General features: G+C 43.1%; 1 protein-coding gene across 1 annotated transcript in view; it reads left to right on the forward strand.

Moving 5' to 3' along the window:
• Positions 1-24,674, forward strand: part of LOC146493198 (teashirt homolog 1-like) — a 76,068-nt gene extending 51,394 nt beyond the window's left edge. Inside the window, exon 3 of the mRNA XM_085148460.1 lies at positions 20,954-24,674. Within this exon, the coding sequence (XP_085004586.1) occupies positions 20,954-24,303 (3,350 nt within the window). The 3' untranslated portion in view covers positions 24,304-24,674. The remainder of the gene's footprint in view (positions 1-20,953) is intronic.
• The last annotated feature ends 362 nt before the right edge of the window (positions 24,675-25,036 follow it).

Here is a 25,036-nt window from a genome sequence, read left to right on the forward strand (position 1 = left end):
TTTTCCCTTTTTTTAAATATGCATCATTCGTCGTGCGCTGTAAACTAACTTCACTGCTACATTTTAATGATTTCTTTGTAGCTTAGCTCTACACATGTTTAATTAAAGCACCGTGCAGCATTCGGCTACACCGAAGCCACAACAAGCCAGGATGCACACACATTGCCTAGCCCTGTGAGCGTCTTCACTGACATCAGCGGCTGCCTTCTTCTCTCCTAAATAGATTGCCCTATGCTGCCACTATCTCTGCCTCAAAAGGAGTCTCTTAATTATGACTCGGGGGGTGGGGGGTGGGGCTTCCCTTCTCCTTGACGGCATCGTTAGCTGTGGTCCCTAATTATCCAGGTAGCTGACAGATCAGTGACAGGTCCACCGATTACTGCTGACAAATTCAGCAAGGTGTCACGTCTGCAAGCTGCCTTGATAAAAATCAACTCTGTATCACCCGCTTCTCATGTGCCCACCTCAGTTGTTCAAGTGTAAACTCAACAACAGCTGAGGTGGCTCCGAGTTTGCCTGCAGCATCACGTGACTATCAAAAACGCGCCGGTGACAAATAAGCCGTTGCTCTGATCGTGGGTAACTCGACTCAAGTAGCCATGCGGTAGGCGCTAGAGGCCTTTTAATAGTTTAATGTGCATGCGGCTTTCCGCGAGTGTGAGAAGATTTTCTTAATGCTCTGCCTTTCCCTCTGATCTTTCTGCTAACAGCCTTTTGGTTTGTTTGACAGAGCAGGAACAAAGTTCCTAGCCGAGCAGTGTTAATACATTTTGTTGTTGCTACTTGGCATTGTATTCCTCTGCAGGAATTTAGCTCGCGGCGTCTGTCAGCTGAGAAACAAGCACAAAATGATGACTATTAGAACCCTATGTTAGTTTTATCAGGATGCTTCTGATAATGGATTTAATGACATTTGTCAGGGTTTGAAGCAGTGCTGAGAGGGGAAAAAAACATATGTGGAGTGAAAAGTGTGTTTCTTGCTGTGAATGTGTGTGTGTGAACCAATCTGCATCACTGGGCAAGATGAGGAGTTTGCTCAGCCCTGTGTGTGTGTGTGTGTGTGTGTGTGTGTGTGTGTGTGTGTGTGTGTGTGTGATATTCAGATCCTGTGATAATGCAGTGTAGGTAAAGTGTCATTAACAGGTGACATTGACTGAAGGAGTCGGTGGATATATTTGCTATCCCGCACTCTAGTTTCATTTGCATGTGGTGTCAGGAAATCAAAGACACACACTAATGCGCACACTCACACAACTCCGCTCTCTGTCCTCATCTTCGTGGAGGTTAAGTGACAAATGAAGATCGATGACTGCTCTTATGGAAAAGAGGGTTGAATTGAAAATATGTGGGAATTAGACTCGCCAACCGAGTGAAGACGTAAAGGCATTCAGAGCCGCGGGCGCGAGGTAAAACCATCCCCGAGCTTAATGAGGTTCAGAGGAAGCAGGAAAACCTGGGTTCTCGCTCAAGCGCAAACACGAGGAGCCGTGACAAAGAAATAAAAGGAAAACAAAGTCGTCTTTACAAGAATGAAACCCCCTCTGCCTCGCCGAAACACATCCTGCGCTTATTTGTTGTTTCGGCGCCTGTTTTGGATTCGTAAAGATACCTTGGCTACGATTCAAAACAGCTGCAAAACAAAAAGCCACAATTTACAGTAGGGATATAAAACATTAGGAGGAGGAATAATAAGAAGGAATCCGTTCACATGACTGGACCCGAGGGGGTTTTAGGGCACCGGTTGCTAATTATTGTGAAGCATACATATGAAGGAAGCGTTTTCCTGCTAAGTGAGAAAAAGGGAAAAAAGCTGAGTGAGTGGACAAGCAGAGATAACGTCTGTGTATATCCTCAGAAGCAACCAGTGAATCCAAAAACAGCTGATGCAAGATGGGAGTCCTGGAGGCACAGATCAAACATATGACTTTCACACAAGAGAATAGGTGTAGCTATTAATATTTTTCTTCCTTTGGTCGTTTGGTTTAGGAAATCAAACCTATCCAGATGAATCTAGCCTTTTACCAAGTTAACCCAAGATTCTCTGTCTTGTTTATCAGGGTGTCATTCCCATCCCATCTATACATGATTGGCTGCTAAATATTATAGTGATGACGCCGCCATCTTTCAGTTCAGAGACTTAACGGCCGCTTTTTCAAACCATCGCAAGAAATCTCCAGGCCATTCAAAACCTCTGCTTCACTGTGACAATCAGGATTTATGGACAGAGCTGCAACGTACTTGAATTGCTCTTATTGCCCACTATTTTCTTTCCCCTGTTACTAATTTTCTCTCAGAAAATAGTCAGTATAATTTCAAGATTACATCTTCTGGTACATTTATTCAATCAGCAATGCAGAACATTCAGTGAACTCTCGTGTATCAGAAAGAGAACCCACCACCAGCGACTGAAAACAACGCTTTTTTTTTGCATTTGTTTGAAATTAAAATCATTCCCTAATTTATTCATTTGACACAATCGGTTCTTTTATTTGCACATTTTCTATAAGAAACTAGGAGATCCAGTTAGTAAATGTAACTGAGGCCAACTGAAAATAACCACAGCAAAGCACTGAAGAACTGGTGGGTTGTCAAACCCCCAGAGAGAGGCCAGCTGCACTTACTTTGTTCTACACAAACACCAAACTCAGTTGTGCTCTGTCACTACCTCCGATAACGCTGATAATTAAAGAATCAGGCAAAAAAGAATTATTAGGCCGAGCGTAGACGACGCAAAATGGATGCGAAACAAAAAAACTGAAAGAAAAATGGCCAGTCGTGACTAAATACAGGATGATGGGAGGTCCAGGGTACACTCAGAGGTCAGTGTGGACTCTGGGGAGCACCTGTCTGCCTCCACGATAGTATACACATTGTGATTTGTGTGCTTTGTGTGTCTGTTTCTCTGTTTCCTCATATTTTCTAGCTCACAGCAGAACTGCTTTAGCATGAACGCATGTTGCATCAGTGATTGATTGATAATGCTTGCTGGAACACTGGAGTGACGAGGCTTTATAGATCTGATTCGTCTTTTGCATTTTTCTACGACGATCTTGGAAATTGCTTTGCAACAACGTTTTCCTTTCATCTCTCCTTAATATACTGGAAATTGCCACGATGGCGGTGCCTGTTGCTGTAATTAGGCGATCGCGTGAGAGATAAAACTGGAGATACATGACCGCAGTGAAAACTATTCTTAGTACTCAGTCAGCTGTGGTAAGAGTGAAAAACTGATGTAATCCAGAGATCTTATAAGAGAATTTGACAATAGCACAGTACAAGGTGTTTTGGGGGTGATTCTATGCAGGCAGTTTTATGTCTCCGTAACCACTAAAATGTTACATACATATGTTATGTAATGCTTCAAAATAACTGTCCCGAAGAGTTTCAATATGGCTGCCAAGGCTAGCTTCTGTAAGGGCTTTGTCTAAGTCGCAACATTCAAAAAAACAACAGTGTTTAGGGGAGAGAGCGACCACCGGACGGCTGTGCTGTGTGGCCTTGAAGTAGAGTTGCTTCTGTTAAGCAGCGTTAAACATCTGGGTTTAAGAGGGGCGGGTGGGAGAGGGGAAGAAGACAACAGAGGGTCTGAAGAAAAGGTATTAAAAGTGACAGATGAACAAGACTTGGGGAGACGCTCTCCTGCAGCAGCAGCTGTGACTGCTGCCATCGCTCTGACAGGTGTCAATTAAGAATTACTGCAGAGGCCCTGTAGTCATTTTTTTCCTGCCCGGCTGTCCGTCCGTGCGCCTTTTTGAGAAATAGCGCTTTACCCTTGTCACTGCGTTAGCGCTTAGCCACAGTCGCCCCAGAAAATGAATGCATTGGCTGGCACTCTAATCAATACCCAGTGTATTAGCAATTATTTTGCCCATTGATTTATGTTGGGGCAGCGACTCCCAATGTGTTGTTATTAGCTGCTGATTATATGTGCCTCCACTATACTGCAAGACATGCACGTCAGCACATACGCCTACTCTGCTGCTGTTAGGCAGATGCATTTTAACCTTAGAGGCAAGTACGCGTTTAAGAATAAAATAGACAAACGAACGCTTTTAATCCTTTCACGTATTTCAAGATATTTAGCAGGTCAGTATAACTGTGCTTGCATTGCCTTCTTATGGATGGGCAATAAGCACGGTTTTGGTTTTCGGCTGATAGAGCGATGACACCATCGGCACTTTGGTTGGTTGCTCATCAGTCTCAATGCCTTTCACTGCATATGAAACAACTTGGGGGCTTGACTCTACAGCTAAAACAGGAAAAGAGTCTCTTTGGCAGGGAAGCGACGGAGGTGAAAAGGGACAGGGACAATAAGCAGAAGCTAAAAAACACAGAAAAGACTGAACCTCAGACGGGCATTTACTAACTAAAGAGAGCTCTGGGACATGAGAAGGTTCAAAAGCAACATTCAGTTGGAAATAACAAAAATATATCAATTTATTAGCGTAATGCAAGTGGCAGTCCTGCCTTTGCAATAGTTGCATGAATTTGGCTGCATGGCTTTTCCATCATTCTAGCTCAGTTTGGAAAGAAAGCACATGAATAAAACCTTACTGCAAACGTAATTCACTGTTCTTTTCATAAATGACTTTCTCTCTGGTGTAGATGTTTTTAGTCTAAAAGTATTTCAAGAGTCCTAATATGAGAATGATAGAAAACTGCTTTGTTCTCAGATACCCCAGGGTGTAGTAAAAATACTAAACATATCCTGCTCCAGCACAGTGGGAGCACTTGTGCCTCCTCTCTTTGATATATAACTGTAAAGTAAATACATTGTGGTATTTACAGACATTTGAAGCCAACTAAATAATAATAGTGAGTTATATTTCCATCTTGCTGTTTAACTTTGCCACACAGCAGTGTGCTGCTGTTTCAGAGGCTGCTGTTAGCACCGGCTATATCAGTATGTTTCAAGGTGTTAGCCATTCCAGGAAAGGCAAAGAAAACTCCATGTAAAGCAAAAATGCAACCACAGCTGCAAAGCGTAGTGGAATCAGTTCTTCAAAGCGAACAATAAAGGCCGGCAGAAGATTGGTCAGGAGTGGGAGCATAATCAGACCCCCCCCTGTAAAAATCACTACATCAAATAAACATATGAGCACAAGCTTGTGGTTAGGTTTCTCGTTTCCTCTGTCAGGTAAAGCTGGCAAGACCCAGTGCTGTATATCACCAGAAGGCAGGTTACTTGTTTTTATAGCAGTAGATAAACGCTGGCCTCAGCATGTCCAAGCGGCAGCCAGTGCAAGTGGACAACAGTCAGGAGGCGGAAATTTCTATCCCCCCAAGGAGAGTTTATGTAACTGATAACGTGGGTTGAGAAGCAATGAATGTGATTTTTTTTGGACACTAGTTTACTGCAGATAAGCCATCTGGGTAAGGATACAGTTAACAGATGACACTTTGTCCTTGAGAGCGGGCGCTGAGGAAGGTCACGCCGTAGCCTTGTGCGGTGTCACTGCCATCCCTCTTTCCTCCCCTTTACCTCTTCATCTTTATCTCAGCTACTCCCTTCGTCTTTCCGTCTATCTGCTGTGTGGGACTTTTTTGGGGGGGAAGGGAGAGGGGGTTACTGGCCCTCTTCTCTCTCTCCCTATAAGCCTTTCTCATCTTCCTATCTGTCATCAATCTCTATCTTACTGACTCAATTCTCCTCTACCCCGCTCATATTTTCTTTCATCTTCCTCCCTGTCTCTCGCCCTCATCTATCGCTCTCTCTCACCGGATGCTCAAGAGTCAGTGAACTGGTTACAAGAACATGAACTCGACATCTGAAAAGGAGAGTGTAATACTTTCCTCTTTCAGGCCCGCTGGCCTTGTTCTCATATTTCAAGAGGCTGTTTTTTTTTTATACGTCTTCTTCTCAATATTCTAATTCCAGCAACATCCTGCAGTCACACTTGTGAGTTACAAAAATCCAAAAGTCACAGGGCAGCGAAGACTTGTGTCATGTTCTTTGAAGTCTAAACACATGACTATCACATAGAGAGCGGTTCTTATTAAGCAGACAGTTTTTCCATAAAGCATGTTGTTCAGGGAAGAAGGGGGAAAAAAAATCAAAGCGTATTTTGTTGGTTTGGTACAATTCGTTTTTATCTGTTCCTTTCATTTAAAAGGATCCCGGTGACCACAAATTGCTTGGGGTCACGCAAAGTAATCGCTTAACAGTCATCAGCTTCAGCGCAACACTTGACGGGCAGTTGAAAGGGGATATAATGTTTCAGTATCCCGGTCGATTCAACAACACCACATGTTACCTCCAGAAAATTCCTCCCAAATCTTCCCAGAGCCGCTGTGCTGTCTCAGACGGTGACAGTCGCAGGGGGTATAAGCTGTCCCTCTAAGTCGTCTGTCTCAAAAAGAACAGCGGGAGGCCTCTCGCACAGCCTCCCGTGTCACTGTGTCTCTTTCGTCAGTCACTCCCTCACGCGCCAGACCGACTGTCTGTCTAGCTCACTGGCTGGATGTCCACCCGAGCATCTGTTTCTGATCACCCGTCTCCGCGCGCGAGCCCGCTCGAGCGATGATCCCAGCGTTGACCTGTTTACCTGTCTGTCTCTGGTCCATCTGCCTCTCGTCTCTCTCGTCACGATGGTGCACGATGACAGGACTTGCCGCTATGTCAGAGTAACAAGCCAGAGAACATGTTGACATTGAGCAACGCTTGTGTGGTGCGTCTGCACCGACACTGAACTTTGGCATAAACACAGAAAAATGACCGACGTGCTGTCTGCTGGAGTTGCTTCTGAAACTTATTTATGAAGTACTAACCCGAGGCACCGAACATGAGGATTATATAATGTTACTTTATTGAATGTTATGAGAAGATGTTTCCATTTTTTTTATCAGGTACACCAGGCTGACTTCCCCTTTACCCCATTTTGTTGTTGTTTTTTAATATATATATAAATATATATTTTCTTGACTGGGGAATAAATAAATCTCACACCAGGAGTGCATAAATATAAAAACTGTGAATTTCATGAGAAAATAAAGAATAACAGAGACTGTTGGATTCCATCAACAAAAGTTTCAATTAATTTTTTTTTTGCCTCTTAAATTTTTGCATGACTCTGATTTTACTCTTATTTTAATATCATCGCTGTTATTTTTGCTTCCACTGTTACATGCTGTGTATTCCTTCTGTGAAGCTCTTCCTGGCATTAACCTGTAAATCGTGTCATATAAATAAATATTGCGTGTTTATTTGCTAGTGCGTTTGTTGCAGACACACAGACTGAATTATAAGTGAGGTTAGTTTTGTTCCCAATTTTTAAAAGAAGTCAAAGTCTTTCTCTCAACCACAAAATGTCCCCTCACACACATTTGGACGAACTCTTCAGAACTTTCAGGCTGGGACGATGTCGCGACTAACTTTTTTTTTTTACCCTCGAGTAACACATCTGGTTAGCAGTGTGTGTGTGGTAAACTGATGTGCATACTGGATGTTGAGTCCTCAGTGTTTTGTGGGTTAACTGATGTGTTACAAAGTTACTTGTGAGTACAGAGGGGGGCTAACTTGATGTTTGAACATAACATTTTAGCTAATATCCATAAGCCTGGGCGCAAACTCAAAACTCCTGGATGTCTGCACATTATTCACCTTATAGCTGACTGCAAGTTTTTTATTTGCTGGAATTTGGTAACATAATAAATGTATGTGGGATTTTTCCTGAGTATTTCAAATTTTCATAAAAGCATATTTAGCCTTTTTGGACGTTGCTTACACAAGTGTAATATGTTTGCCACATGGCAATTTAAAGTTCTTTCCCTTTTAATTGATATCTAAGTTAATTTGATTTAACAGAATCAAATTCTGTCTTCCGTCTTCCCGTATGATTTGGCTGCTGCCTGCTGTTTCACCTTTGTGAAGGTCTGTGTAATATAGCTGTCATCTTCCTGAATAATTACAGTATTTTTGGCGCTCGAATCCAAAAGTCCAAGAATGGCCACATTCCCAGTTTTATAGTGTCTGTGAGTGTGAGTCATTTCTAGGTAAATGTGACACACTTTTTTCCTCTCCATCTTCTAAGTCTATCACTCCATTCCTCATATTTTGCACCTTCTATTTTTTTCTGAACTGAGCTGAAAATAGACCGAGCGCTGTAAGAAAATACCGTCGTATTAACTGGGATCAAAGTCCCAACAATAAGACATCTGAGTGGACGGCAGCCATCAGCTTAAATATACTTCACAAACCAGAATACTTGATTGCTGAAAATGTAGCACATTGTAAATCTAATACTAGAAGCTAAATTGAATTTGGGTTGAGAAATGGAAAATTTGGATTCAGTACGCTGCACACTCAGATTTTCAGTATTGATTAATTTGGCCTCTAGTTTCTTTGTCAGTCGGCGCAAAAATGTCCTTTCTAAGTCCAAAAAGGAAAAAGGGATGAATTTTTTAAAATCTTTTATAGCAAATGTGTGCTTCTTTTGGTTGTATGAGTCTGAAATAAGTTACTCAAGACTGCAAAGGTGAAATGACCACAGTGCAGTTGGTGTAAAACTTAAACATTAGATCCTTTTTTTGTGCCAGTCGAGAGAATAGAAACATCTCTTCTTAGTAGAGTGCGGTACTGTGCGTGTCCAGGATGTTTAATTAAACTTCCTCAAACTAAACAGGATCATGGAGCAGAATGGCCTGAGCTGATTAACATCACGTACATCAAGGTCAGTCAATTACCCCGTTACCTCATTAGACTCTCCCCTCCCCTCAGTATTTATATAGTCAGCCAGCCAGACAGACAGACGTGATTAGCTGGCTGTTGGGGAAACCACTGAATTTCAGTTAAGGAGATTTGTACTTGGATACTGACTCCCTGTTTTTTTTTTTTAAAGAGAAAATAGTGCATTTGCAAAACCCATTTTCACTGATCTTCAGTGAGCTCAGACTTTTACTGAGCAACACACCAGTCTCTGCTGATTTCATAAAAACAAAATAAAAAGGTGCAAGTCATGTCGAGGTAGCATGTGTCCATGTCTATTTCGGAGTGAAATCTACTGTTAAAACATCACAGCAGTTGCAGGAGCGTATTTAATGCTAAAATACACGACGTGACGCTCGTGCTGGTTATCGTATGTCTAAACTTTCACTTTGAGAGGGAAGCCTGTCTTTGGAGGACTTAGCTTAAAACAATATTTGTATTCATGCTTTAAACTGTGCTTTAAAAAGATAGCATTAGCTTTACAATGCCACACAGTAGACCTACTTTTGAAGCACTTCTGATGGCACAATCCTGAGCGGGTGGAAATGTGCACCCCTCCTCTGGATATTTGGGATCTATTATGTATGGAGGAGCTGAGTGTCTACAAGACCATGGCCAGAGAGCTAGACAGGACAGAGCGAGGCACTATTGTGCATGTGCTTGTGTGTCTGTGTGTGTGTGGGGAAAGGGAGGGGGGACAGAAAAAGAAGCAATAGCAGGAGGGGCATAAAGGGGTGAAAAAAAGAGGAGAAAAGGAGACTGACAGTAGACAAAAAAGAACCAGAGAGGAAAGAGGGGGGAGGGATATGAGGGAGTGGAAAAAGAGGAGGCAAAGCAACAGAGGAGTGAAAGAGAAATGACTTGAGGGGTTGAGGGATGGAGAGAGGTGAATAAAGCGAGAGAGAAAAGTATCAAGGCAATGAAGAAGAAAAAACAGAGACGGAGAGACAGTGAAAGCAGTTGGGTAGCGGAGGGGAGAGAAAGAGGGGAGGATGTCACCCATGGCTGCCACTCATCACTCACTGCTTAATGACGCAGTTTTTTTTCTCTTCTCCTTCTTCTTCTCCTCCCGCTTCTTTTCTGTGGGAGAGAGGGGGAGGACAGAGTTTGGCCCGCACCCTATCAAACAGGGTCATACAGAGTTCACAACCTCCAGGTGGGACCGTCCTCCTCCTCCTCCAGGGAAATGTTTGCGTGCCTGTGTGACCGCCTAGTGCGTAGTTTCGAAGATTATCTCAGGATCCAAAGACATTTTGAGGATAAAATCTAGACGGACGGGGAATTACAGTGAAAGTTAAGGATGCTTTACATTAAAAACCGAGAACTGGAGTGAAATTCCGATTTTTTTGCTTACCCGACAGTCGCGAATGCCTTGTGCAAAGTTTGTCTTCGTGTGTTTATATGTGTGTATATGGGCATGTTTGTTTGCACCAGAAGCCTCTCTTGACTGTCTGCCGCTTCCTGCTGGGACCGGCTTGAGTTTTGATTCAGTTTGTGTGTTGGGCGTGTGTGTGTGTATGTGCGCTTAGCTCCACTTGTCCTCTCACTCATTCCCGTTTCTGGGAAGCATCAGCCGTTTAAAACTCAAATGGCAGGATTTTTTTTCCCCCTCTCCCCTCGCTCTCCTCCTCACACCAAATTTGGGGAACAGCTGGGGCGGCCATGCCGATGATTTGTCTCCTTCTACCCGTCCTCTTGACAGGTTGAGAGCATGCACACACTATTAGGCGCGCACACACACATACAATTAAACATGCTTTCAGTATCACAGACAGACAGGCACAAACACACATAAACACACTCGCACAGACACAAAAGTAGACTCAGTATAAGAGGCCGTGTTCTCAGGGTGCTGCCAAAACACTCTGATTTCCTTTAGCCTAGGCGGCCATACATCAGCTTGGGGCCTCCCAGCCCGGATGGCAGGGGCTGACAGAATGACATGTGTCATTTATCAAACGAGGGGCGCCAGACCTCAGGAAAAGAACAGACCGCCTCATGACAAAGCCCCCCCAAGAGCTCTCCTCCACTCGCAACGAGGGGAGTGTGTCACGGGGTAGACACTGACAAATCTACGGAGATAGAACACACATGGATGCATGCTGACACCAATACGCAAGCGGAGGAAACGCACACTGAGAGGCACTTCCAGCTCAGATGCAAACCCACTGATCGCATATTATACTCAAGCTGCTTTGTGGATTTTAAACACATTGTTTGGTCGTCTTTAAAGAACGACAAGACTTTGAAAACACAAGTAAAAGAAACGGGGGGGAGAGAATCTATATTTTATAGCGTGTTTGGAAGCGAATGTACAAACACACATACCCACACATACTCCCACATATATGTTTTCCTCGCAGCCAAAGAAGCCCCAGCCAAAGCTTCTCCTGTTTTCAGCAGCAGACCCGTTCTTCTTAATGAACGCTCATTGGCTGCCGAAAGGAACTCTCTTAGCTGGCAATGCAGCTTCATCTCCTTCCTTTCATATCTGTGCCACCGCATACACACAATAACCCATTTTTTCTCCTTCATTATGTCTCCCTCTCCACTCCTTCCCTTTTCCCTTCCCTCTCTCTCTCTCTATCTATCCTGATCCCCCTCCACCTCCTTTTACTCTTTCCATAGCCTGTTCATTTGTCTTCATAAGCCTAATTTATTTTCTTTGCCAGATGCAAGCTGACAGCCATCAGTCACTCTCCCACACATACTGACGCACACACCTGACCTCCTGACACGCAGACAAATACACTATGTGCAAATGCACAGCTCTTTTCTCACTTTTTTTTCATTTGCCCTGTTACACACACACACACATACAGACACACATACAGACACACAAACACAGGCCATATTACCTCACGCTGCTCTGAGGTAAGCTCTGCAGTCACATACCCTCTGTTTTACCCCTGTCCTCCACCCCCTCCAACCCCCAAAACCCTCCCATTAACATTACTGAAGATGGATGCGTCTTCATAGCGGAGATTGATTGCGGATATAGAGTTATGGTGCCATTTATGTGTGTGTGTATGAGTGTGTTAGTGTTAGATGGAGGGCACTTTGGGAGGCGGCGCTGGGAGCTGAAATGCGAGGGAGGCAGGCTTTTCTCTCCTTTCCAGAACCTTCCAGCCGTTCGTTGTCTGTCCGCAGTCTGATATTGTGCTCTGTTGAAGGATTGCTTCCTCTCTTCCTGCTTCTCTCTCTCTCTGACTGTGAAGCCGTTCATAACCATTGTACACACACACACACACACACAGACACACACACACGGGCATGCATGCATACTCGCACAGGCACAATTAGGGTGAGATGGCTACTAATACTAGTCCACTTTGAAAGCCCACTACATAATTTACTGACTTTCTCCAGGGAGCCTTTCTCTACCCCTAATGCCTTCCCCCCCCCCCCATATCATTTTGTCTTTTGTCGCTTTATTGCTATGGTCATCAGGAAGTGGGGGGGAGTCCACACATACACCCTGTAAACTGCTGTGTGCTTCAGCTTTTTCTTTTGTTATATATTTTTTGTTACGCGTCTATGCTATTCATCATGCTTAAGTCCTAAACTAGTGTTGAAATGAAACAGTGGAACTTTGTTTAATGGAGCGCCAGACTTCAGCACTAACTCGTCACTCGAGCAGACAGAACGAAGAAAAAAATGTGGCGATGCATAAAGGATAACGGTTTTGATGGTGCACAATTGCTGGAATTTCCCTGGTGACACATGCAGTTAAAAGCACTAAAATGTTTGGGGACATTTGGCTGTCCTGAGCAGCCTCCTGCCCTGAGGGTTTGCCGTCCTAATTAAATTCCCTAAAGTGACTTTAGGGGTTTTTAAAGTTATAATTTCTTTGTCTGTCTGTTCGCATGTTGGGAAGGGATATGTAAGTCAGGTCTCTGAGGTCTGGTTCTTACAAAGCCCTCTGCATTATTGTGTTCTGAGCGCGTTGCAGAGACGTAGACAAGGGCAGAAAAGAGCTGATGAAATATTGTGATGCAGGCAGACAAAATAAAATCTGTGTGAGTCGCCTCACTGTCTTATACTAGACTGTTAAAAAGTTTCACGCTCAGCTCACACAGCACTATAAAAGACAAATTGAGTTATTTTCAATATATTGGTCACAATTAGGGGGGTTTGCTTTCTACTATTTCTGTGTCCAATTTTACTTTATGCATCAAACGCAATGAGAATTTAAAATTTTAGAGATGTACAGATTCAATTTTTTCTGAATTGCCATTATTGACTTTTGCTCAACTAGTTTTTCAACTAAATTAATAAACTTTACAAATCAAGTCAAACAAATCAAACAAGGTGCAGGATCTCCTGTTAGGGAAACTGGGGAAAAAAGTGCTCTGCAGCTGGAAAGAGGTCCAGACGATTAACTGAAAATTAGTCGCTGTGCGCCACCTTTATCTGACACATTTCACCTTATCAAACAAAAGCAGGTGCAACACATTTATAGAACAAAACCAATGTCAAACAGTTGAGCATGCATGAATCAGACCAGCTCATAATCGGACATATGAAAGGTTATCACCGGTCCTGGCTGAGAAGTCACTGACCAATCAAGTAATTAAATGCATTCATTTGGCATTCAAATAATGCTAAAAAGTTCCCAATTGGGAAATTTCATGTGAATTCTCTGTTAAGTCATGTAGTAAAACAAATAAAAATTTGGTGCATGACCTGCTAGGATCTCACTTATAAATTACAAACTTTAGATTAATGGTGCAAATTCACATACAGCACGTGCGTTCTTTTGCTAACATTTAATTTCTAATCAATTCTAATCTAACGGCCTTAGCTTAGCCCCTTTTCTGCTGCTCACACACCTTTACATAGATTATACAAAATACATTTGTTTATCATGTACCTATTATAGCTTTTATGTGTTGATCTTCTTTCTTGAATCCATAACATCCCAACTCAGAACCATCCAAAGAGTACCATTGATGGGTGTCTAACCCGTAGATACTTTATATTTCAAATAAACTGCTTTGGCATTTTGTCTCTCTTAGGCTAGAGTAATTGTGAAATAAGTGCTAGCATGTTAGCAGTGTGCTACCTGTGTACGGTTAGCTTATTGGCTACATTAAATCACCAACTACCCCTGCAGGTTTGTCACTTCCCCACATATCTTTGAGAACATGTTTTTGTGTTACTGAGCCATTAGGGTGCTTCTTCTCCTTTATTCTCTGCAGAGACTGAAAGATCAGATTCATGGAAGTGTGTGTGCATTTTTTCCTCTGTGTTTCTGTTCCTTCTTCGTGTTTTGTTTCTTAGCAGTGTACAAAGTGGATGGCCTCTGTAAATTGAGGGGAGGGCTGACAGCACAGCGAAGGTTGATTGATGGCATATTGTGCAACCGGACTCAGCTAGACCAAACTGGTTAGGTGGTGACCCTGTTTTGGCCCTGTGCCCTTTTGGTTTCTTTCATTTTTTTTTTAAATTCTAGCTGTTTTTCTCCCTCTCCCTGTGCCTCACTGTCTACCTCTGTCACTTGCACACACTCAGATATACAGAATACATAAATAAAGACTTCCTCCTCTTGCTTCTTCTCCTCGAGCTCCCCTCATCTTCATTGTTGCACTTAAACTCGCCGTTGCTATCATTCTTTGTCCGCTGTTTCCTTTCTTCCTTCCTCAGCCCACTTTGTTTGTCAGCGCTCTTTCAGGACAGGTTTTGTCCCGTGAGTCATATCGTCAGGGTTCATTTTACAGCCCTTATTCATATATTGTCTGTCAAAAAAAAAAAAAACTTTCAAGAAGCACACCAGAGCCAGTGCTGCCTCTGATTTGGTGAAACTTCCCAGTTGCCAACCAGTTCTTGCCCGCAGAAAAGCTCATCAACAACCTTGTTTGACAAATTTAGGAGAGTTAACCTAAACACTGGGCACACTACTTTAAACTGTGTTTCATCCTGTTTTTTTCCTGCAGTGATTTTCTGCCTCTGTTCTCCACACAACCATAGTGATTTATGGTAATTATCCATCTTTGGGGTCATCCATCAACTGGTTGTTGCTAGGCAATGGTAGCAGCTGTTGTTTAGTCGGGGGAAGCTTTGCTGTCAGGGGCAATGCAGGTGAATTCAAAAGACGGCATCTATGAGGAAAAGACGGAGCTCTGTTATTTCACGAGCCTGTTGGTTTTGTGCTTCATTCCTTCGTTTTAGATTTAAACAGAACACCTCTTTGTCAAAGCAGCGGCCACCCCCGATTAAACAAAAATTGAACAACTGCAGGAGATTAAAGATATTGTGCGTTCCCCAGAGGTGTGCACTGCAACAGAAGATTAAGACAATACAGGTATTTTCATTTTCACGAGGTTACAATTTAAAATGAAGCTTGTTTATGTGAAGAGAATAAAAATGGCAGAGGGGAAAAAAACGGTAGAGGAATTGATAATGTTTTCTCAAAAAGAGTCTGTTTAGCAAACGGCATCTGTCTGATACAGCCTACATTAAAACAGTTCTTGGCATACGTGGAGTAAATCTCACTCACATCATCTTTAATTAGCATTAGTAATGCTTTATCCGTACTTTGCCTGAAAACAAACCAGATGGTTCGAAATGTGTATGTAGCACCGGAGCAGTGTTCGATGGTTAGGTGTGTGTAGGGTTTGGAGGGAGGGGGTTGGCAGAAAACTTGAGCACAGAGGGCTTTAATCTGTGGCGGCAATGATCTAATGGCTGTTGTTTCCTCTTAGAACAAGCAGGCACTGACAGTCCGAGGAAAAGGTGATTTATAGACCACAGTCGGTGTCGCGGCGTGTCAAAAAACTGGCTCTCGGAAGAGCTGAACAAATAAGGAGCACAAAATGAAAACAAAGATGGGTGTAGAAATTCAAGAAAACTGGCAATGTTGTTCTTTACATTTGTTTCCTTTTTTTTTTCTTTTAATCCATCACTGATCTATTATGTCAAATGAGTAAAACTCTAGTTAAAAGGCACTGGCTATGATTTAAAAATGCTTTTAGCATCGTGAGTAACTGCAAACTGTTTGGAAAGGGTTAGGTTCATCATGCAGGGTCAGGGAGCTGTCTTATCAGTCGACTAGTCATGCTGCAGAAGTGGCGACCCCCCAAAAACATCCATAACTGCAAGAAGAGCACAGACACCTGCAACAGATGGTCTGGCCCCTGTAGAAGCTGATCTCAACATCACTGTGTTGGTCTCAGATTACATTAAGAGAAACAGAAGACAGAAGCTCGCCTGTATCTACAGAAGCAAAGTGGCAAGTTCTTTGAGATCCTGGGTTCAGCATACCCTGAAAACCAAGCACTGATTTAATTTAGTTATTACCTTTTTTGGGAAAGTTAGTGGCCGAGAAAAATACGCGGGGCATCATTTTTGAAAGCATCCATTCAGGCTTAAATCTTTTGAGACATGTGAAAGCCAAGCTAGAAGTGTTCATTTATTTTTTTAGGACTGTAGCTCATCTGATATTGCTGTGGCTGACAACAACAACAATTGCCGTTTGCCCATACGGCCATCAGCGTGAAGAGCAGACCGGATGGGTTGCTTTGTTTTCCCCAACCAGCAGAGCTGTGGAAGCTGAGAAGGTGGATTTGTACAACACATGAGCTATTAGAAGCCCCCGAGCTTTTGTGCCATATGGTGGACTATTCTATGTGGGTTAGGGGAGGGTGGAACCGAGGGGTGCTGTTAGGTAAGCTTTTTACGTGCCTGGCTGAGGAAGCTGTGGGTTATATTACGGCCCGCGCCTGGACCTGGTGTCACGAACTGGCTGTAATGTCAAACATGCCCTTGAGTTTAACCCGGTGAAGTTTCCTTTATCACATGTACAAAGGAGATATAATCATCAGAGAGAAACAGGTTACTACGCAGAAAGTTAATGTGACGATTTGACGATCAACTCGTTTTTGGGTTCCACCTTTTTGTGAAAATTGTATAAAGAAATTTAAGTACGTTGACAGAAACCAAGTTGGGCTGAGAGAGACTTTTGGTCTGTGCGAGTTTACCGCAGCATTGTCCGCAGGCTAGTCCACAGAGAGTGTCAGGTCCTATGAAACCACAGCGGCAGCTACCCCAGACAGAAAAAAAATCTCAGGAATGAACAAGGATGGGAGAGAGCCGAGAGAGAGACAGAGATTGCCTGACATACTAAGCATTACCATAATTGGCTTTTCTACATGATAGGACAGAGGAAATAATAATGTCATTTTATTTACAGCCTTCTTTCTGCTGAAACACGCACACACTCATGCACACCGTACAGGTCAATGACACACACTGATCAGGCCTGTCCAAAGCCATCAGAGGTGAGTGGCAGGGAATGGAGGGGCTGGTGACAAAGCGAAACGGGAGAGAGAAATAAGACTGCCACGCCAGAGCTCCTGTTTTGAAGGGCCGCTAGACGCTGTGAGGGAGACTCAGCGGCCGCCCTGCTGCGGGTGCAGCACTCCGCCACGTAGGGTAAATCAGGAGGCTGAAAGCTGGCGGAATTGGACATTAGCACTGCAAATGAGAGCCGGGATTGCCCTCTTCTCTGAGACAACATGAATAAATGAAGAAGGTTTAGAGGGAAAGTGTGTGCAGCGTGTGTTGTGTGTATGTACAAGTGACTGAGGAGGGAAAGAAGAGCTACGCTGGCTGTGGCAGTGTTGTGTCGCACTCAAGTTACTTAACAGCCGGTTAGGGAGTTAGTTTTATTATAGATTGATAAATAGATAAAAAACTAAGATTTTTTTTAAACTATGAGGTTAAGTTAAAGAAGAGTAAAAAGTAAGACTACGTTAAGTTTAGTATCAAAATTGTTTAACTTTTAGCATGAAGCTTCTTTAGCCATAGCTGTAAGGCTTATGTGTGCACAGTCTTGGATGTATGCAAACATGGCAACGATCACCAAAACTATACTTTAGTGTTTATTCAGCCTTGTTATAACTTTGTGTTTCAAACTTGCATTAAAAAATATGAGGTTTTTCAATTGTGGACCTCACACGAGGTTATTGGCTTTAGGCAGGCATGTAGTTTTGGCAGAGGAGTGCAGGTTTGCATTGTGTGTGTGTGTGTTTGTGAGACTGGGGGATGTCCTACTGTGGTGTCACCTGTCTACAGCAGGAAATCCTGGATTTCGGGCACAACAATAGTGACAGGCTCCTCTCCAGACACAGATGGCTTCGCTTTCCCCCCACTAGCCACATTGCATCTCTGCTTGCACCTGACACACTGTGACACTTGTGACACACACAAACACGCGCGCACACATAAAACTGATCAGCCACACCTAGCTTAGGCAAACACGCACACGCAATGACAGAAATGGCAGAAGCTGATTTCTCACACCTCTCTCACCTATCTGCTTTGCTGTTAACTTGTTTCGCTGTCATTTTTTTCCCCTGTCAGATATGCACACGCATAAATGCACGTACACACACACACACAAACACACACACCTCTTGTTCGCTGGCCTAAACACATCTTTTTTTTTTCTCCTCTCTTTTCAAAACTTCCCCTCTTTTCCCTATCCTCCCTGACAGCACAAAGTGGGCTTACGTTTTTGACTGACAACCACAACAGACACTCTCCCCCACCTTCCCCTCCCCTCCACCCCCCCCCCCCACCCCCCGTTTTAATCTCCTCCCTATCCCTCTCTCCCTCCCTCCCCGTTTCCTCTTTTGTTCTGAGTGACGCTCGAAAGCCGCCATGTCAGCATCTTTCCATCTCTGATTGCCTTATTAGCCGGCGGTGGCACCCGCAGCTTTACTGACACAGATGGTGAAGGAGCAGGCTTGAGCAAGGGGGGGGGGGGAGAAAAAAAATGGCTGACTTGTGTTTGTTGTTGTTACTTTCCCCTCCCACCTCTTCTCAGGCTTGTTTGTGTGGACACTGACACCTCAGGCTGACACTGACACACTCCTGACACTGATGCCTGTCAAGGCAACATACGGGGGATAGCAGGGAAAGGGAAGAATTTAGTGGTGTGCCTTCTATGTGTGTGTGTGTGTGTGTGTACTGCTGTCAGGTTTCTCTCACTTGGTCTGCTGATTTGTCTTTAACTACTTTCACAACTTTGAATGGGTTCACTTTTGCATTTATTTCAATGCAGCAGGCTGCAGCTTGTTAGGGAGAAAAGGAAGAGTTCAAAGAAGTCCATGCAGCTGCTTTGGGAAAATGTTTAACTCTTCTTTTAGTAATTAAATTAAAAAAAATACTTCAGTATATCCTGTGGACAATTAAGAGCACACAGTTGGGAGCAAGAGGAAGAATGTATTTTGATCATGCACTGTTTCTCTCTCTCTCACACACACACACACACACACACACACATACCGGGCAGCTGTAGGACCTCCAGCTTTTCCCAGGCAGCAGTAACTGGCACCTCACAAACATCAGGTATTATGTCCATTCCGATTATGGGATAGAGAGCTACACACTGTTTGAAGCTGACAGCACATCTGCCTCCTCACTGGAGACTGACTCTGGCATCTCAGACAAGCATCTTACGAGCGACGGATTGGAAAAGGTGCCTTAGCATATTTAACCCTAGATTCTTCCCTGCCTCGGTGTAATGTTCCCCTTTTAATCTACCTCCCTGTTCACATTTAAACCTTCTTTTCCTTATTATTTTTTTAGACAAAGACAATAAAAAGTGATTTTTAATTCACACATCACTTTTTTCCCCCTCCAAGCTGAGTTATGGGCAGTTATTTGGCGGGAGAAGGCAGCCATTTCCATTGATACTATAATTTTTTCTTTCCTCTTTTAAAATGGCACACTTGATGCTGTGAGTACTCAGGGAGCACAGGCAGTAACAACATGGCTTGTCATGTCCACTGGCCGTTTCCTAGCATCACGCTGTGAGGACTTCCACAGCCGATGCCAAGTTGACTTCAGCCAACCATGGCTTGGCAAGGCTGATGCAGCTGGCATTTTACTCCACTATCTCTTACTTGTGAATCCATAGTATGTGCGGCATGTTGAAAGAACTGAACAAATTAAAGTCAGGAATAGATCTGTGGTTGCTGAACAGCAACAAAATAGACAATGAAGACTATGTTGCTGTGCGCTTTGTGCTGTTTGGCATCTAAATTAAGTGGATAAGCTGTAATGTTTGCACGAATGCTGTAATGTTTCTTAAAAAGAACTTCTAAATGAACATTCACTAAAAAGTCATTTATCTATCTTAGTTTATTTTCCCTGTTTTGTTTTAAACTTGAATATGTCACTCTCTCCATTCCTTGAATTACTGTGGTTTTGTAATTATGGAAATAGATCATTTCCATAATTCATTGTCATTGTAGCAAATAAATGATGGACCCCTACTCGTGTGACTGCACTGACCTGGGGGTATTCCCCTCTCAAACGGAGAAGTTTACTGGAAAAGGATCAAAAATAATTTGTTGTGGACTTTTATAAGTAAAAATCAGATCAAACATTGGAAATATTGGAATTTCTGATTGTTCTTGATTGCATCGTTGCTTGGCTGTTTTTATGCATAGTCGAGATTCTCCGCCTCTTTGCTCAGTTTTTCCCTCACATATTTTCTTTTAACCGTGCTAGACTAACTTTGGTGCGCACCCTGTTTTGATTCGCTCTCTAAAATAAGTGATATTGGCTCCTTTCCCCACCCTCTTTAAGTAAGCGTTCTTATTATTGGCTGCCACTCACAAACAGAAGTATATATATGTATTTATAGAGAGCCAAATCGCAAGAGTCACCTCAAGGTTCGATGTCACCTCGTCATTGTAAACTTTGTTCATGTTTGGTATGATTAGCCACCATTGTACCAGTGTGTGTTTATGTAAGACATATAATAAAGAAAAGAACAGAATACTTTAAATCTTAAACTGTGAGGCCTTGCACACTTTTTCCTTTCGTTTGTTATATGATTAGCAAAAGCATGTCTTTTCCATTGTGGAGTAATACCACAGAATATATATAATCTTCTCTGCCTAATTCACTTTCTTTTCTATGTTTTTGCTATTTTTAAACTTGGTGGATAAATTTCTTGAGTCGTGTCTGCTCCTTATCTAAGATAAGTTGTAGTGTTCAACAGTTCCATTTGGCAGTGCAATGAAGAGGACTATCTGTCATTGTCAAGACATGGATGTTTGCCACTTTATTATATCTTTGTCCTCTACAGGGACTATTGACAAAAATCTCTTAAGGATTATTGCATTCACCACCTGCACATAGGGAGGGCCAGAGGTGTATTCTTGTGTTCAAGTGTATTGATTTGCTAAGACATTTGTATCTAATCTTGGTTTTCCTCCTTGCTTTGTTTTCCAGCTTATGGACCTGAGGATGAATTCAAGGGTGGCAAAGCCGATGAAGAGGAACATCTTCTGGATGATGGCCTTTCCCTGGATGGTCAAGATGCAGACTATTTTTTCAATGATGAGGAAGACGCAAGAGATCGTTATAGCTGCCAGAACTCTCCACTCAGCAATGGCACTAACCCAGATGCTGGGTATGCTTCTCCCCTCAGCACTACCAGTGATCAGCTGGTGGACCTTAAGACTACCCCCTCCTTAAGTGATCCGGACAGGGTGGAGGAGAAGCTTGGGGAAGGTAGTGAATCCATCAATGGCCTTTCACTACAGGACAGTCTGGAAAAAATGAAAGCCGTCTATGCAAACCTGATCTCGGATGCCTCTTGGTCCAATGTTGCTCTGGACATGCTTAAAAATAAACAAGGAAACAATATTTCAGCAAGCAATGGCAGTGGGAGCAATCACAAAGGGAGCAATGGGTTCCTGAACAGTCATAGCCCAGGAAATGTCCATGTAAAGACCAGATGTAGCAGTAACAACACTTCAGTCACAACAAATATTACCACCAGCAGTACCAGTGCAAGAACAGTGTCGAGTAACGGCAACAGTGGCATCACTGTAAGCTCTGGCAGTACAGGAGTAGCATATGATTGGCATCAAGCAGCCTTGGCTAAAACTTTGCAGTATAATCCATATCAACTCCTTCCTGAGCCCAGCCTTTTCAGCACCGTGCAGCTTTATAGACAAAACAACAAGCTGTATGGCCCAGTGTTTACTGGAGCTAGCAAGTTTAGGTGTAAGGACTGTAGTGCTGCCTATGATACTTTGGTAGGCCTAACTGTACATATGAACGAGACTGGCCACTACCGCGATGACAACAAAGATGCAGAGGATGATCGAAGCAAGAAGTGGTCCAAACCACGAAAACGTTCCTTGCTGGAGATGGAAGGCAAAGAAGATGCCCAGAAAGTTCTGAAATGCATGTACTGTGGCCACTCTTTTGAATCATTGCAAGACCTTAGTGTTCACATGATCAAAACAAAACACTATCAAAAAGTGCCTCTAAAAGAACCAATGCCAGCCCTCACCTCAAAACTGGTCCCCCCAACCAAAAAAAGAGCGTTTCAAGACTTGATGTCGCCGAGCTCACCAGAGTCCGTCTCATCTGGCATACACCTGGGAGAATCTCCAAAAGACCAAAAACTGGCCAATCCTTATGTCACTCCTAATAATCGATACGGTTACCAAAATGGTGCTAGTTATACTTGGCAGTTTGAGGCACGAAAGGCACAAATTCTCAAATGCATGGAATGTGGCAGTTCGCATGACACCTTGCAACAACTGACAGCCCACATGATGGTCACAGGACACTTTCTTAAAGTCACAAATACAGCATCTAAAAAGGGGAAGCAGCTAGTTTTTGATCCTGTGATTGAAGAGAAAATACAGTCGATTCCCTTGCCTCCCACTACCACACGGCTCCCGCCACCCAATGGTAAGCCACACCCTGACTCCCCATTGCAGCCCTCCAGCCCTGAGGAGAAACACGAAGAAAAGAAAGATGAAGATACAGAGGACGAGAAAACTGAAGTTAGGGAACCAGAGAGACAAATAAAAGAAGAAAAAGAAGACCTCCCTGAAAAATCAGACAAACCTGAAAGGGCCAGGTCATACCAGTACCTTACAGAAGAAGATTTAGAAGAAACACCTAAAGGTGGGCTGGACATCCTGAAGTCTTTAGAGAACACAGTTTCAAGTGCTATCAGTAAGGCCCAAACAGGAACACCAACCTGGGGTGGATACCCCAGCATTCACGCTGCCTATCAGCTCCATGGATCTCTGAAGCCTTTGCCCTCATGTGCACAGGTTCAACCTTTGTTCAGTAGCACTAGTTTGAAGGTAATGTCCTCTGAGTTAGGCTCTCTGATCCATTCCCCAAATAGCCCCTCTCCACCCCCAAGTCACAAGAGCAATGTGCTGGCCATGGAAGAGCTAGTGGAAAAAGTTACAGGGAAAAGCTTAGTGAAGAATGAGAAAGAGGAAAGACCTGTAGAGAATAAGTGTAGATCTGCAAAGTCACCAGTGCTAAATCCTAAGGACAAACAGGCTTCACCGTATCCTGAAAACCTCTCAAAGGTACTGAAGGACAGTGAATTGAAGGATCGGAATGAGCTAAAGGGCAAAGAAAGAGAGCAAACAGAGAGTAAAACAAATATAAAAATAAAAACTGAAGCGGATTCGCCCAAAAAGACAGTAAGCAATGGCTGCAGTAACCTGAGCATCATCACTGATCATTCACCAGAACAATCACTTGTTAACCCTCTTAGTGCTTTGCAGTCCGTCATGAACAACCACTTGGGGAAAGCAGCAAAAGTGTCCACACCCTTTGTAGACCCATTTGCAATGCTTTATAAGATCAACAATTCTGCCCAGATTAAGCAAACAGATCCTATGAGTCACTACCACAATGATGACGACGTCAATGATGATCAGCCCATCGACTTGACAAAATCCAAAAACAGCAATGGAAGCACAGCTAAGGGGACTCTTGCGACACCAAACAGCAATGTAAACAACACCAAGCCGGTCTTCAAAGATTTCTCTCAGACATCATCGCCACCTCTAAGAGAGAATGCTTTGATGGACATTTCAGACATGGTGAAAAATCTGACGGGTCGTTTAACACCAAAGTCTACAACCCCATCTTCCATCTCAGAGAAATCCGATATCGATGGCTGTACTTTGGAGGATGGCATGGAAGAGCTATCTCCCATTCAAAGACGGAAAGGCAGACAGTCAAACTGGAATCCCCAACACCTCCTGATTCTTCAGGCCCAGTTTGCCTCCAGTCTGAGAGAAACCCCGGAAGGAAAGTTTGTAATTAGTGACTTAGGACCCCAGGAACGGGTCCACATCTGTAAATTCACTGGTCTCTCAATGACTACTATCTCACATTGGCTGGCCAATGTAAAATACCAGTTAAAGCGGACAGGGGGAACAAAGTTCCTAAAAAACATGGACTCTGGCCAGCCTCTGTTTTTGTGCAGTGACTGTGCTTCCCAATTCAGGACTCCTTCATCCTATATTCACCATTTGGAGTCCCACCTTGGTTTTACCCTAAAAGACCTTTCGAAGCTCTCCATAGACTTAATAGAGCAGCAGGCCGTCAGCAGAATAGAGGACAAGACTTTTGGTTCACCTGGACTCACAGAAGAGGACACTGGCTCAATATATCAGTGCAAACTTTGCAATCGGACATTTGTGAGCAAACATGCAATCAAATTGCATCTTTGCAAAACACATGGAAAATCACCAGAGGCTCATCTCATCTTCGTGAAAGAGCTGGAGAAGTTCGATAAACAATGAAGTCAAATAAAGCCGATAGCATGACAGATAACTGTTGCACTATGACTCTAAGCTACAATCTGTCATAACAGATAGTGCCAAAGCTGTATTTTTACAAAACATGAAAATCGCAGGAGCTTTAATACCATACACGGTAATTTTTCAGCTAATAAAACATGGCAGGAGCCTGCACTACAGAGGCTCTAGGCCATACAGTAAACAGTGAATTTTTTGGGTGACAAATTAAAGTAGCCATGGCACTACATAGTCACTGACAGATTGTTGCTTTCCTAATGCACTGCATCTTATCTGAGCCTTTAAAAATGGTCCACCTGTTGTTTTACAACTAAACCATGCTCTTATTTCGATCACTGTTTCAGAATCATTTTCTAAGATGAATATATTTCAACACGACTTGCATATTATTTATGAGACAGTTTGTGCATGTTTTCATGTAAACCAGTGAGTGTATTATGTCTTATGAAAATTTCAGTCATGACAACAAAACTGAAATACCCGTTTAGCAAATTTCGGATACAGCTGTTTATGTAAAGGTATATCGGGAAAGAATAAGAGTGTTTTAAAATGTTAAGGTGATTTCAGCACTTTAAGTGTCAACTGATGAAGAAATGTACGAGTAAAAAGGACAACACATTACCCTTTTTACTTTTTATGCCCTCGACAAACATTTTGGGGAGCTGATCATAAAATTGTTCTGTTTGCCATCAAATCACAGTAAGTTTTGCAAAATATT

The sequence above is a fragment of the Neolamprologus multifasciatus genome, chromosome 22, assembly GCF_963576455.1.
Source record: "Neolamprologus multifasciatus chromosome 22, fNeoMul1.2, whole genome shotgun sequence".
In the NCBI taxonomy this organism is placed as follows: domain Eukaryota; kingdom Metazoa; phylum Chordata; class Actinopteri; order Cichliformes; family Cichlidae; genus Neolamprologus; species Neolamprologus multifasciatus.